Below are 13776 nucleotides of genomic sequence, written 5' to 3'. Positions count from 1 at the left end.
TCCCCCACTAGTTAAGAACCTAACAATATCTATCTTAAATACACCCAAGTAGTTTGCCTTCACAGCCTCTGTGCCAATAAATTTCACAGATACACCACCCTCTGGCTGAAGAAATTCATTCTCAGCTCAGTTTTAAAAGGACACCCCTTTATTCTGAGTGCCCTGGGACACTAATGTCAACATCCACGCTACTCAGGTCTTTCGGTATCCGGTAGTTACAACGAGATTTCCCGCCCTACCCCAACGCTTCTGACTTCCACCGAGTACAGGCCTAGAATCATCAAATACTCTATGCCTATGCCTTTCATCCCTGGGATCATTGTTGCTGACCTCCTCTGGACCTTCCCCAGGACCAGCACATCCTTCCTAATGAACTGAGAGGACAACGTTCAGCGAGCACTTCCCACACCCATGACTTGTACCACCAAGGAGATTGCCTGGGGGGAGGAGGTACCAAAGACAGGGAAATACCACCATTTGTAAGTTTTCCTCCAAGTCACAATTCACTCTGGCTAGTCATTTTTCTTTATCTATTACTATCCTATATCCTAAAAATCCCTATCCAATAGCATTCCAGAAGTGCCTTCAGCACTACAAGAGCTCCTTCGCCAGAAGCACTGCAGCAATTCCAGGAGGTGACTCTCCACCACCTTTCCAATGGCAGGCAGGGATGCACAATAAATCAAGTCTTTGCCAGGACAGCCTAAAGCATGAATAACCTTTTTTTTTCAAATACTGGAAGTTTAAAATAAAACAGAAAATGCAAAATACACTCAGCTGGTCAAGCAGAACCAGAGAGAGAAAAAGAATTGAAATGTTACACAAACTACTGGAGGAATTCGGCAGTTCAGGCAGCATCTATGCAGGGAAATGGATAGCGGATGATTATGGTCGACACATTTTTACATCAATGACCCAAAATATTAACTCCACTTCTCTTTCAGCTGCTGCCTGACCTGCTGAGCATGCCCAGCATTTATTTGAAGTCAGAATCATCTTCTTCAGTGATTAAGTAAACCCTGCACCCTTGAGCACCCCGTGCTGATCTGTTCTCTATGTGTTTCACCCAATGTTAATGATGGCAAAGGTATTGAAAGGCAAATTACTCTTCCATCCTGTTACTTCAGGACGTCCAGGCATAAAAAGGTTGATTTAGTGACTACAGACTGCACCATGTGGATTGGAACTGTGACTGAATGTTGTAGGAGCTTGTTGTAGATAGAAGGGAAACAGGAAGAGTTATGGGCATACAGTATGACTCAACAAATTCACCCCTGGTCAATGATTCCAGTTCAATTCCGTAGGGAATAGGGTGGCACGGTAGCGTAGTGGTTAGCACAACACTTTACCGTACAGGCGACCCAGGTTCAGTTCCCACTGCTGCCTGTAAGGAGTTTGTACGTTCTCCCTGTGACCTCGTGGGTTTCCTCCGGGTGCTCTAGTTTCCTCCCACAGTCCGAAGACATGCCGGTTGGTAGGTTAATTGGTTGTTGTAAATTGTCCCATGATTAGGCTAGGATTAAATGCGGGGATTGTTGGGTGGCGGGGCTCGATGGGCCGGAAGGCCCTTTTCCACGCTGTACATCAATCAGTCAACAAAGCTGCTGCTCTGGCTCATGCAATTATGCCACAGAGTTCCTTTCCAGCAAAGCTTAACAGTCCTATTAGTCAGTGCGTAGCACACAGAAAATGCTGGAAGGAACTGCCCTCAGGACTGTGTACTAAGTCTCCTCCTTTACTCCCTGTATACCCATGACTGTGTCGCCACTCACAGCTCTAATCTGTTAATTAAATTTACCAACAACACTACATTGATTGGCCTTATCTCAAACAATAATGAGGTGGCCTACAGAGAAGAAGTCATCTCTCTGACACAGAGGCATCAAGAAAACAAACTCTCCCTCAATGTCACAAAAACAAAGGAGCTGGTTGTGGGCTAACCCCTATTGACATCACTGGATCTGAGGTTGAGAGGGTAAACAGCTTTAAGTTCCTCGGCATCCACACCACTGAGGACCTCACGTGCTCCATACACAGCAACAGCGCCTCTTTCACCTCAGACGGTTGAGGAAGTTTGGTATGGGCCCCTAAATCCTAAGCACTTTCTACAGGGGCACAATTGAGAGCATCCTGACTAGCTGCATCACTGGCTGGTATGGGAACTGTACCTCCCTTAATCACAGGACTCTGCAGAGAGTGGTGCGGACAACCCGGCACATCTGTAGTTGTGAACTTCCCATGATTCAGGACATTTACAAAGACAGGTGTGTAAAAAAGGCCCGTACAATCATTGGGGACCGGAGTCACCCCAACAATCTATTCGAGCTGCTACCATCCGGGAAACGGTACTGCAGCATAAAATCCAGGACCAACAGGCTCTGGGACAGCTTCTTCCACCAGGCCATCAGACTGATTAATTCATGCTGATTTGAATGTACTTTCTGTTCTATTTATTATAAATTATTATAAATTACTATGATTGCACATTGCACATTTAGACGGAGATGTAACAAAGATTTTTACTCCTCATGTGAAGGATGTAAGAAATAAAGTCAATTCTATTCAGTTATTCTATCTCCTGTATATCAGCTTTTTGGACGCCTCATATGAAGCCCAAATTAAAATCTCAGACTGAAAAACTTGGTGCAGATACAGTACCTGTTACGATCTTACGGTAATGGTAAAGCACGCGACATTGTGATACACTGAACTGCATAACTAAACAAGGCCGCGAGCTTCACGTACAAATAAGACACTAAATTTCACAGCTTTGCCAGTGGCCTGAGGCTCCTGCAATTACATTGCCGTCCACGCAGGGGCAGTGTTGCCTGCCTCGCTGATCACAAGCAGTCCCAATGCTAAATGGAGGAAAAGTGGGGTCATAATTCAAATCTTTTCACTCCCACTAGTGCACAACTGACGAGCAGAAGAGTGACACCCTGTTGGGAAGGTCCTCATGTCTGAACGTGGACTGTCAAGAAAGAACTATGAAATTATCTGAAGGAAACATAAATACTTCTCTTATTTAAGAAAGGCTCAGAGGCAGTCCAGAAGAGTCACTAGGCTCATTACTGGTCTAAGAGCATTGACCAACTATGAGAGTCTGAAACAGACAGATCTATATTCCTCAGAATGTATTATTTTGGTAATATTATTGAAATACATCTCAGTGAGGCTCTGGTAAAGGCCTTGTTTGCAATTCTGAGTTTCCATTGGCTGGAATAGTGTGCATGGGCCCCACACCGAATCAGTCTTATAGAGATCTGTCCAACCCTGCTCCTTGAAGTCACAACTGGAAGTCTCTCATATAATTAAGGCCTTGACATAGACTGTCAAAAGTACAAAAAATAAGGGCCTTCAGCAAATTATTTCTGCAGTGGATTTAGGAAGCAGACTCCCCCTCTTCTTCCCCCCTTCCTACATCTTTTACCCTCTCCCTTTTACCCCTTCCCCTCTTCACCACCCCTCCCACTTTCCCTGCCCTTCCCTCCTCTTCTCCACTCACGCCAGTCCCCACCCTCCTTCCTGGCCACTCACCCCCTCTTTCCCCCCATTGACATTCCTTTGACAGATTCACTTTCTCACCAAGTAGTTCCTGCAGCATTTTGACTGTGTTGCATTCAGATTTAAATCTGCAGCCTTTCTCATGTTTACAGAGTGTCAACCGCGATTTATGCTTCATCCTCATTCCATTTGTCGAACTCTTTCTGAGGCTGGTACACAAGACCCAGCCCCTCAGTCTCCAGTGGCAACAAGTCCCCACACTGTGGTCTTTCCCACAGCCTTTACTGCTATTGGTTTGTTATGTCACATGTGGTTAGGGCATATGAGCAAATATTAACTTCAGCAACCAACCTTCATTCCTGAACATGGACTGTAGGTTAAATTTAAAATGCAGCCCTGGACAATAGGTTCCCAGAGCTATGAACAGTAGTTAATTGAAAAACTATACAATGTTGATTAACATTCATTTTAGGTGTCTGGAGTGTGGGTGTGAAGAAGGAAGTGTGACAGTTATATGCAATTGAATGAAAGCATTGTAGATACATTGTAAATATAGAATTATTCTTTGATCTTTAGCGTATAAAATGTTACGCAATGTTCGATCAAACAGGCCTCTTCCTCCGAAAGGGTCTCAATATGAAGTCTGCTGCTGGTCTTTGTTGAATAAAGCACTTCTACTTTCACTAGCTTCAGTCTCTCCCTGGTGACTTTGTTTACATTACAACTGTAAGGGGGTTTCGACTTTTATGTTACTGCGGAGGCTAACTAAAATGGCGTTTTTGTTATGTTAATCTGGGGAATGCGGCTTTGTTGTGCTTTAACGCTGAGAAAGTTTGCACTAGCAGCTTATTGTGGTTTAGAGGGTGATAAGAGGGTGCTATTAACCAATTGGGATAGTTGTTATGGTTTTGGTGTATTTGAAGATACTGTTTGTGAGGGGGTTTGGGGGCAGAAGGCGGGAGAGCGAGACAGAGGATGGACCAGGTGCTGTGAGTCCGCTAACGGGGTCGGACCCCGAGCAGGACGTTCGGCGAGGAGACGGAGACGGACCCGTGTGGAGTGTCTGGTCGACCACCGTTGTTGGTCCCAGGCGGCCGGTCGAGGTGGTCCGAGGGGGTCGCAGGGTGAAGGAGGTCCTTGAGCTCCAACGGTTTTTGTGCATGAAGAGATTGAACTTTGATAAGTGTTGGCGCCTTTTTTTTCCATTACTTTCCTCTCTGTATCAAATGCATATTAATGTCATAGAATTAGTAATATCTATAAACTGTAAATCATTTAATTGCATCTGGTGTATTGTCTGTTATTTGGGCGGGGTGGGGTACCTCACACAGCATCCACACAAACGAATTACCCAGTTTGGCGTGGCCGAGGCTGTTTCCCTAGACGACAGTGAGCCGAGCGACCCTGAGGGTGGCCAGGTGGGCTACACAACATTTACCAAAATATAGTGAAAAGCCTATCTTGGGAACTGTTTACACAGATCAAATAATTACTCAGTGTATTGAGCTAGAATAAGGTAAAACAATAACAATCCAGAGTAAAGTGTAAAAGCTCCCAAAAATATGTGGTGGAGATAAACAAGAAAGTGCACTATAGTTCGGCACAACATTGTAGGCTGAAGGGCCTGTTCCTGTGCTGTAATGCTCTATGTTCTACGTAAGATCATAATGAGGTAGATTCTGAGGCCAAGAGTCCATCTTGACGTACAAGAATCCATTTGAGTGTCTGGTAACAGTGGGTTGAAAGCTTTAATGTGTCTGCACCAAGTTTCAGAGGGTCCCTCAAAGAGTTAGCACCAGACAGGTCCAAGGACTAGCCAACCTGCTTGCTTAATTTCACTGTGGAGCATGGGCCGATGGCCAAAACCAACTTTGCCCTCCCACTGGTGAGGCAGTGAACAATAGGAGCGCTCCTCCCATCCACCTGATGCCCCCACAACACCGGCAAGCCCACAGAATAGGTTCTGTTCAGGCTAGTTGTAGATGCTAAGCAAAGCCTGACATTAGTGTGACATATTCTCGTTATGCCTTCATCTATGATCGTCTACAGATCATTGTGTGCGGCACTGTAGCACAACAGACGGAGTCGCTGCCTCACAGCACCAGATTCAATCCTGACCTCGGGTGTTGTCGATGTAACATTGGCACACTCTCCTCCGGTTTACTACTACATCCCAAATCAGGGCAGACTCAGTGGGCCGAGGGCCTGTTTCAATTAGCACTTCTCATTGCCTCAGTAAAAGTAGCCAGCATAATCAAAAGCCCCACCCACCCTGGACATTCTGTCCCCTCTCCATCAGGCAGAAGATTCAAAAGCCTGAAAGCAGGTACCACCAGGCTCACGGACAGCTTCTGCCTCTCCAGTATGAGACTGAAATAGCTCGCTAGAAGGATAAAAGGGCTCTTGACCTCACAATCCACTTGTCGTGATCTTGCACTTAATTGTTTACCTGCACTGCACTTTCTCTGTAGCTGTTACATTTATAATATAGTTATTGTTTTACCTTATTCTTTTTTTAACATCATCATCAGAAACGATTGACAACCAACACACATGCGCACACACACACTCACCTTAATACACTGGGTAATGATTTGATTTGATTGAATGGCATGCAAGACAAGCTTTTCAGTGTATCTCGGTACATGTGACAATAATAACCCAATGGCTGTAACAATACACCACAGCAACTCACCGAGACTCCTCAGCACCTGTCTATCAAACTCGTGACCTCTGCCGGCTCGAAGGACACGGACAGCAAAGGCAAAGGCACTCGCCTTCCTGACTTGGGAAGCATATCCCCATTCACTCACTGTTGCTGCGCAAAGATCCTGGAACACGCTCCCTAATAACATCAGGCTTATACCCAACAACTCAAAGACTGCAGCTGTTCAAAAAGGCCGCTCATCACCACCTTCTCAAGGTCAGCCAGACAGGGGAAAATAATTGCTGGCTCCGCCTTTGAAACCCACATCACTTCAACGAATGTTTCAAAAACATATAGACTGTAAGGTATAGGAACAGGATTAGGCCATTTGGCCCATACAGTCATGGCTATCCATTTTTCCTCTCAGCCTCAATCTCCCACCTTCCCCCCAACCCTCCAATATCATTCAGAAACAAAAAAAACAGCAAAACTCGCGCTTCACTTTCTGTGAATAGATATTTTGTTGAGGTCAGGCCAACTAAAATGTACCTTCTGGTTCCATAAAATGCTTCTGCCCACTTCCATGTCTTTGTGGTCACACTCACAGATTTGACCCTCTTATCTGTTGATGACAGACACTGGGGCACCTTTGTTCAAATACTGCACCCACATCCAGGCCTGCATCTTTATGCAAACACTGCACCCACACCCAGGCCTGCAACTTCGTTCAATCACTGCACCCACACCCAGGCCTGCACCTTCATTCAAACACTGCACCCACACCCAGGCCTGCACCTTCGTTCAAACACTGCACCCACACCCAGGCCTGCAACTTCGTTCAAACACTGCACCCAAACCCAGGCCTGCACCTTCGTTCAAACACTGCACCCACACCCAGGCCTGCACCTTCGTTCAAACACTGCACACACACCCAGGCCTGCACCTTCGTCCAAACACTGCACACACACCCAGGCCTGCACCTTCGTTCAAACACTGCACCCACACCCAGGCCTGCACCTTCTTTCAAACACTGCACCCACACCCAGGCCTGCATCTTTATGCAAATACTGCACCCACACCCAGGCCTGCCTCTTTGTTCAAACACTGCACCCACACCCAGGCCTGCAACTTCGTTCATACACTGCACCCACACCCCGGCCTGCCTCTTTGTTCAAACACTGCACCCACACCCAGGCCTGCACCTTCGTTCAAACACTGCACCCACACCCAGGCCTGCATCTTTATGCAAACACTGCACCCACACCCAGGCCTGCCTCTTTGTAGCAAATACTGAACAAGTCATGGGGGAGCAGATACAGGAGCCTGAAGGCACACATTCAACTTTTTAAGAACAGCTTCTTCCCTTCTGCCTTCAGATTTCTGAATAATCCATGAACACCACCACTCTATTGCTCTTGCACCCTTTTTTTACTTGTAACTTACAGTAATTTGGATGTGGCGCACTGCAAAACAACAAACTTCACGGCAGACAACAGTGATACCAAACCTGATCTGCTCCCGTATTACCACCCAGGAACAAACAAGTGCCGAGCCACAGAAGATAAAAGGGTAAATGACCAAAAGCCACATTAACTGGGAAAGTGAATGGCACAATCAAGAGCAGAGGAACAGGTCACCCAGCCCATCCTGTTCATGCCAACCATGACGTACCCAAGTAATCTTGTCACCTACCTACAGGAAAGGTATCAGTAAGAGAGCAGAAAAAAATTACAAGGGTATTGCCAGGACTTGAGGACCTGAGTTATAGAGAAAGGTTGAATAGGTGAGTATTTTATTCCCCAGAACATAGAAGAAGAAGGGGAGATTTGACAGAGGCATGCAAAATTATGAGGGTTCTAAATAGAGTAAATGCAAGTAGTTTTTTTTTCCCCACTGAGATTGTGTGAGATTACATGGGTTAAGGTTGAGAAATGAAGTGTTTAAGGGGAACAAGAGGGGGAACTTCTTCACTCAGAGGGTGGTGAGAGTGTGGAATGAGCTGTCAGCTCGTGGGTTGTGAGCTGTGGGTTTCGTTACAACATTGAAGAGAAATTTGGATAGCTGCATGGATGGGAGGGATACGGAGGGCTTTGCTCCATGTGGATGTCAATGAGATGAGGTAGAATATTAGTTCAGCACAAAATAGATGGACTGAAGGGCCAGTTTCTGAGCTGTTATGTTCTATGACTCTATGGCTTTATTACTCTCATGTCTCCACCGCATAGAGAGGAAAGCAGGGAGAGAATAACAAACTGTTGAGTTGTTTTCACTTATTGAAACAACCAGTGAATCAAGTAGCACCTCTGTGGGGAAAAGAATTGTTGGTATATCAGGCAGAGAACCAGACCGTACATCAGGACTGAGAGTTACAGCTGAAGCCCTGGCTGATGAAGTGGGGTGGAGAGGGGGTGATGAAGGGGGAGGGGTGTGGAAGGGGGGAGAAGGGGCAGAAGAAGGGGAGATAGGTTGGGAGAAGGGGGAGAAGGGGAGAAGGGGGAGGGGAGAGAAGGGGGGACAAGGGGTGAAAGGGAGGGGGAGGGGAGAGGGAGTGGGGAGAGGGGGGAGGAGGAGGAAGGTTAGAAATATTGGTGCATAATTTTGGATGGCACCATCCAAGATTGCCTCCTAAATCAGGGTCTTGACCAAAACGTTCACAATTCCTTTCCTCCCACCGAGTTCCTCCAGCACATTACTTGTTGCTCCAGATTCCTACATTGGTAGTCCTTTTTGTCTTCATTGTGGATAATGTATGATCTAAATAAACTTCCACCAGTGGTCACACTTTTCTTGATATGAAAACCTGCTGCACACCTCTACAAGGGATATCTACGGACTGACGCCAGAAGGCACGGGCCAGGTCAGTTACTCAGCGTTGCAATTATACCTCAGACCAAAGCTTGCCAAGTTTGCTTGGCATAATCTTTAGTGGCCTCATCAGATGGATTCCTAGATCTATCAAGCAGCTGTTCCTCTCCCTCTCCAATTACTCCTACCCCTGAAGTGCTCCAGGAAAATGAAAATAACATTCTTATTTCTGAACACCTCCCTGGAATGAAGAAGTTGCATTACGTGGAAAGTTGGAGCAGGTTTAGGAGAACCGGTGGTGATCTCAATGAAATATAAGAGCCTGAGGGCACTTGACAGTCACGTTTCATCCTTTTTGAGAACCGAGAACCTTTGTGAGCATTGTTGAAACACTAGGCCCACACCCAAATCAAATGCTTCTCAGCAAATGCAAACACATCTGCAAAACATGCATCTGCAAAGAAAAATCCATCTTCATCCCCAGAGATAATTTGGTGAAGCTAGGAAGAGATTTAATAGTAAAATTGTTAGTTATTTATAGGAAGAAATGCCACTCACATTACACAAAATGAACTGCAGCCCTTCGCAATCCTTCAGAAACTAAACAAAAATGACGCAAAGGCACAGAAAGGTAGATGGATGTTCAACTAAGACAGGGATTAAGAATAATTTTAATGCTCAAAGGATCATGATTTGTTTGGAAATGTGGGCTTTGGCAAGGTGCTGGTTCTATCATTTAATATTAATCATGTTCAAATAAACAGGCTATTGGACCACGGGGGAAGTTAAAGGTTAGAGAGAAAACAGACAGGAAATGAAATTGGAAATGAAACTGGATAAACAGGAAGAGCTAATCTCTCTTCACTGAGTAGGCCAAGATTTCAATGTACTGGTACAGAGAAGAGGAGCAATTTGAGGAAAGAAGTGGAATAGGTTTACTATTGCTACATACAGTATACTGAGATACAGTGAAAATCATTTGTTCATGTTCCATCCAGATAGATCGTGTCACGCATACGTACATCAATGTACGTACAGTGAGAAAAATAGGAAGTGGTGTCATAGTTCCTAGAGAGAGTGTAGTGCAGGTAGGTAAAGAAAGTGCAGTGGCCATGATTAGGTAGATTCGGTGTTCACCATATAGCATATGAGGTCTATTCAAGAGTCTGATATAGCTGTCCTTGAGTCGGCTGGTATATGCTCGCAAACATTTGCCCAATGGGAGGGGGGTGAAGACAGAATGTCCAGAGTGGGAGGGGTCCTTTGTCCTGTTGACTACTTTCATGAGGCAGCAGGAACTGTAGACAGAGTTGAATAGTGGGGAGGATGGTTTGCGTGATGGAATGTGCTGCATTAAAAGATCACTGCAATTTCTCGCAGACTTGGGCAGAACAGTTACAATGGAGCTAGGGCCATTGACTAAGACTGCAGTTGGTCAACAAATGCCAAAACAGGTTTGACAAGTTACAGGGCCTAATCTTGCTTATACTGCTTATATTCAGGGAGAGGGCGAGCCTGTGGTATGTCAAATGAGTAGTCTTTGGGGTACTGCAAGTCTGTGTCTTTATTGATGTTTTGCTGCACACTTGAGTGCTCGGTGTGGGGGGGGTGGGGGGGAAGCGCCAATGCTTCTTTTGCTGATGGGGGGGGGTCATTGCTTTGCTGCTGTTTGTGTGGGGAGCGGCTTTAGGGTTCTAACGTTTAACTGTCATTCGTTCTTTGGGACACCCTCTGTTTTCATGGATGTTTGCAAAAAAAAGAATTTCAGGATGTATATTGTATACATTTCTCTGACATTAAGTGTACCTACTGAAACCTATTTCTTATGTTTCTAAATGATTTGGAAGTTTAGTCCATAAATCCAGGTGATTCCAGAAAAATAAAACATCCCAAATATTGCACCAACAATTCTTACTGGCATTCAAGTTCAAGAGTCATTCAACCCTACATGAATACCATGAATAGAGCCAAACAAAACAGCGTTACTCCAGGGCCAACGTGCAAAACACAGTACACACAGTCATACACAGCACAAGGCACATACAGCACATATAAGGTAGCAGTAAAATACAAATCACACACAAGAAAAAAAACAGTCCAAGTCCCTGAGTCCATGAATGTTCAGCAGTCTGCAGCTGAACACACTACAGCTTGTCTTCTGCCTAGTGAACACTGGGGGAAAGCACAGACTCCAGCTTGGATGACACGCCACATGGCCTCCAGTGGAGCACACCAACTCCAATGCCTCTCTCCTGGGAGGCTGTTAACTGGCAATATCGTGGCTTGAGGTCTAGTCCTCATTACAAATGAGGCCACACAGCTCCCCCGCCATCTGCCAATCAACCAGTCAATTGGACTTGCAGAGTTTCACATTAACAATGTCCAACAGGGTCTTCCAATCACAAGGAAAGTGACTAAGATGAGCACTAATTACTTTCACTGGCTATAGTGCAAGGCAAGATAGTCTTAAGGGAATTCACTGCATTTAGTTCATTAACTCTGTGCTTTCCTATATCCCTTTGGCAGCAGGGTTGCATTGCAGTTCCTGCATCGCTTTATAGTGCCACTGATCACCAATCGGAGTTCAATTGGCTGCCTGTAAGAAGTTTGTATGTTTCCCCGTGATTCTGTGGGCTTCCGTCGGGTATTCCAGTTTCGCCCCATATTCCAAGGATGTATGATTAGGATTAGTGATTTGCGGGCATGCTACATTGGCAACAGAAGTATATTGACACTTGCAGGCTGCCCAGCACAACCCTCACTGATTTGATTTGAGGCTCTCTAGGCACTTCACCGTATGCTTTCATATTTCAACGTACATAGTTGTAGTTGGGAGCTGAATATCCAAGGTTACATATTGTATCGGTGGGATAGGAAGGTAGGCAGAGTGGGCATGACTCTACTGGTAAACAATAGCATCAAATCAGTAGAAAGATGTGACAAAGGATCAGATGATGTTGACTATTTGTGGACTGAGTTAAGAAACTACAAGGGTAAAAGGACCTTGGTGGCAGTTATACACAGGCCTCCAAACAGCAGCTGAAATGTGGATTACTGATTACATTGGGAAATAGAAAAGACATGCCAAAAGGGCAATATTATGATAGTCATGGGAGATCTTAACATGCAGGTAGATTGGAAAAATCAGGTTGATAATGGATCTCAAGACAGTGAGTTTGTTGAATGCCTACAAGATGGCTTTTTTGGAGCAGTTTGTCATTGAACCTACTTAGGGGATCAGTCATACTGGATTCGGTGTTATGTAATGAACTGAAGGCGATTAGAGAGCTTAAGGTAAAGAAACCCAAACAGGGAGGAAATCCAAAAACCTGAGATGCAAAGGCACTTTGGAGTCCTTGTGCAGAACACCCTAAGGGTTAACTTGCAAGCTGAGTCAGTGGTGAGGAAGGTAAATGCCATGTTTGCATTCATTTCAAGATGTCTAGAACAGAAGAGCAAGGATATAACGCTGAGGCTTTATAAGGCACTGGTGAGGCATCACCTTAAGAATTGTGAGCAGTTCTGGGCTCCTTATCTAAGAAAAAATGAGGTGACATTGGAAAGGTTTCAGAGGAGGTTCACAAGGATGATTCCGGGAATTAAAGCATTATCATAAGATGGCCTGTACTCGCTGGAACTTAGAAGGATAAAGGGGGAACTCATTGAAACCTTTCAAATGTTGAAAGGCCTAGACAGAGTAGATGTGGAAAGGATGTTTTCCACTGTGGGGAAGTCTAGAACAAGAGGGCACAGCCTCAGAATACAGGGGCATCCATTTAAAACAGAGATGCAGAGAAATTTCTCTGGCCAGAGGGTGGTGAATTTGTGGAATTTGTTACCACAGGCAGCTGCGGGGGCCAGGTTGTTGGGTGTATTTAAGGAGGAGATTGATAGGTTCTTGATTGTTCATGACATCAAAGGTTACTGGGAGAAGGCCAGGGAGTGGGGCTGAGGAGGGGGGGGAAAAGGATCAGCCATGATTGAATGGTGGAGTAGATCAATGGGCCAAATGGCCCAATTCTGTTCTTATGCCTTATGGTCTATGGTTACGGTCTTATGTGACAAATAAGATAATCTTATTTTATAATCACATTCCTTTGTAATGCACTAACAATTCATTGGGAAGGTCAGCTGTAATACAAATGAGCAACAAATCTGAACAAGTTTGTAATGATGTTGGGAAATCACACAGAAATTAATACAAATCTGCATGTTTGCCATTAAAAGGCGATGCCTCATCCAAGATGCAGCATGTGGAAACCATTTTATAAGGAGTACTAGAAGTCTGCTAAATTATTTCCCCTTTAGTGAACTGAGCAATCTACTTTAAAAGGCCCACAAGGGGCATTTAACACCACCCCTACCCATACCCTCACCCTCTTCATTATCCATGCTCCCCTCCCTCAGCTTCCCCTCCTATCAGACTCCGTCATCTTCAGCCCTTTGTCCCCTCCACCTATCACCACTTCCCAGCTTTCTGACATCATTCCTACCCTCCCATCCACCCCCACCATCTGCCAATCACTCCCCCTTAACTATCACCTGCCAGCTGTTGCCCCGCCTCTTTGCACTGGCCTCCCGTCTCTCTTTCAGACCAGGGGAAAGGTCTCAACCTGAATCAACGACTCTCCATTTCCCTCACAGGTACTGCTCGATCCACTGTGTTCCTCCAGCAATTGTTGTTGCTCTAGATTCCAGCTCCTGAGTCTCTTGTGTCTCCGCAGTCCATAAAGTCAGATTGAATCATGGAAACCTATGATGGAAAAGCAGGCCAAGCAGACTGCCATGTATGTGACAGTCAATCAAAACCCACCCGACCT

General features: G+C 45.4%; 1 protein-coding gene across 3 annotated transcripts in view; it reads right to left on the bottom strand.

Annotated features, from left to right (window-relative positions):
- The window catches only part of tbc1d4 (TBC1 domain family, member 4), a 318014-nt gene that overhangs the window by 170269 nt on the left and 133969 nt on the right, over positions 1 to 13776 (bottom strand). The window contains exon 1 of one of the 3 annotated variants that reach the window (XM_072258784.1): positions 3586 to 3652. The exons of the other annotated variants lie outside the window; for them this stretch is intronic. Coding sequence (XP_072114885.1) covers positions 3586 to 3648 — 63 coding nt within the window. The 5' untranslated portion in view covers positions 3649 to 3652. Of the gene's footprint in view, positions 1 to 3585; positions 3653 to 13776 lie in introns of those variants that run through there. 3 annotated transcript variants of the gene reach the window in all.

This window comes from Mobula birostris, chromosome 5 (assembly GCF_030028105.1).
Source record: "Mobula birostris isolate sMobBir1 chromosome 5, sMobBir1.hap1, whole genome shotgun sequence".
Taxonomy (NCBI): Eukaryota; Metazoa; Chordata; class Chondrichthyes; order Myliobatiformes; family Myliobatidae; genus Mobula; species Mobula birostris.
Note: the sequence above shows the minus strand (reverse complement) of the source record. Positions and strands in the feature narration are given on the sequence as shown.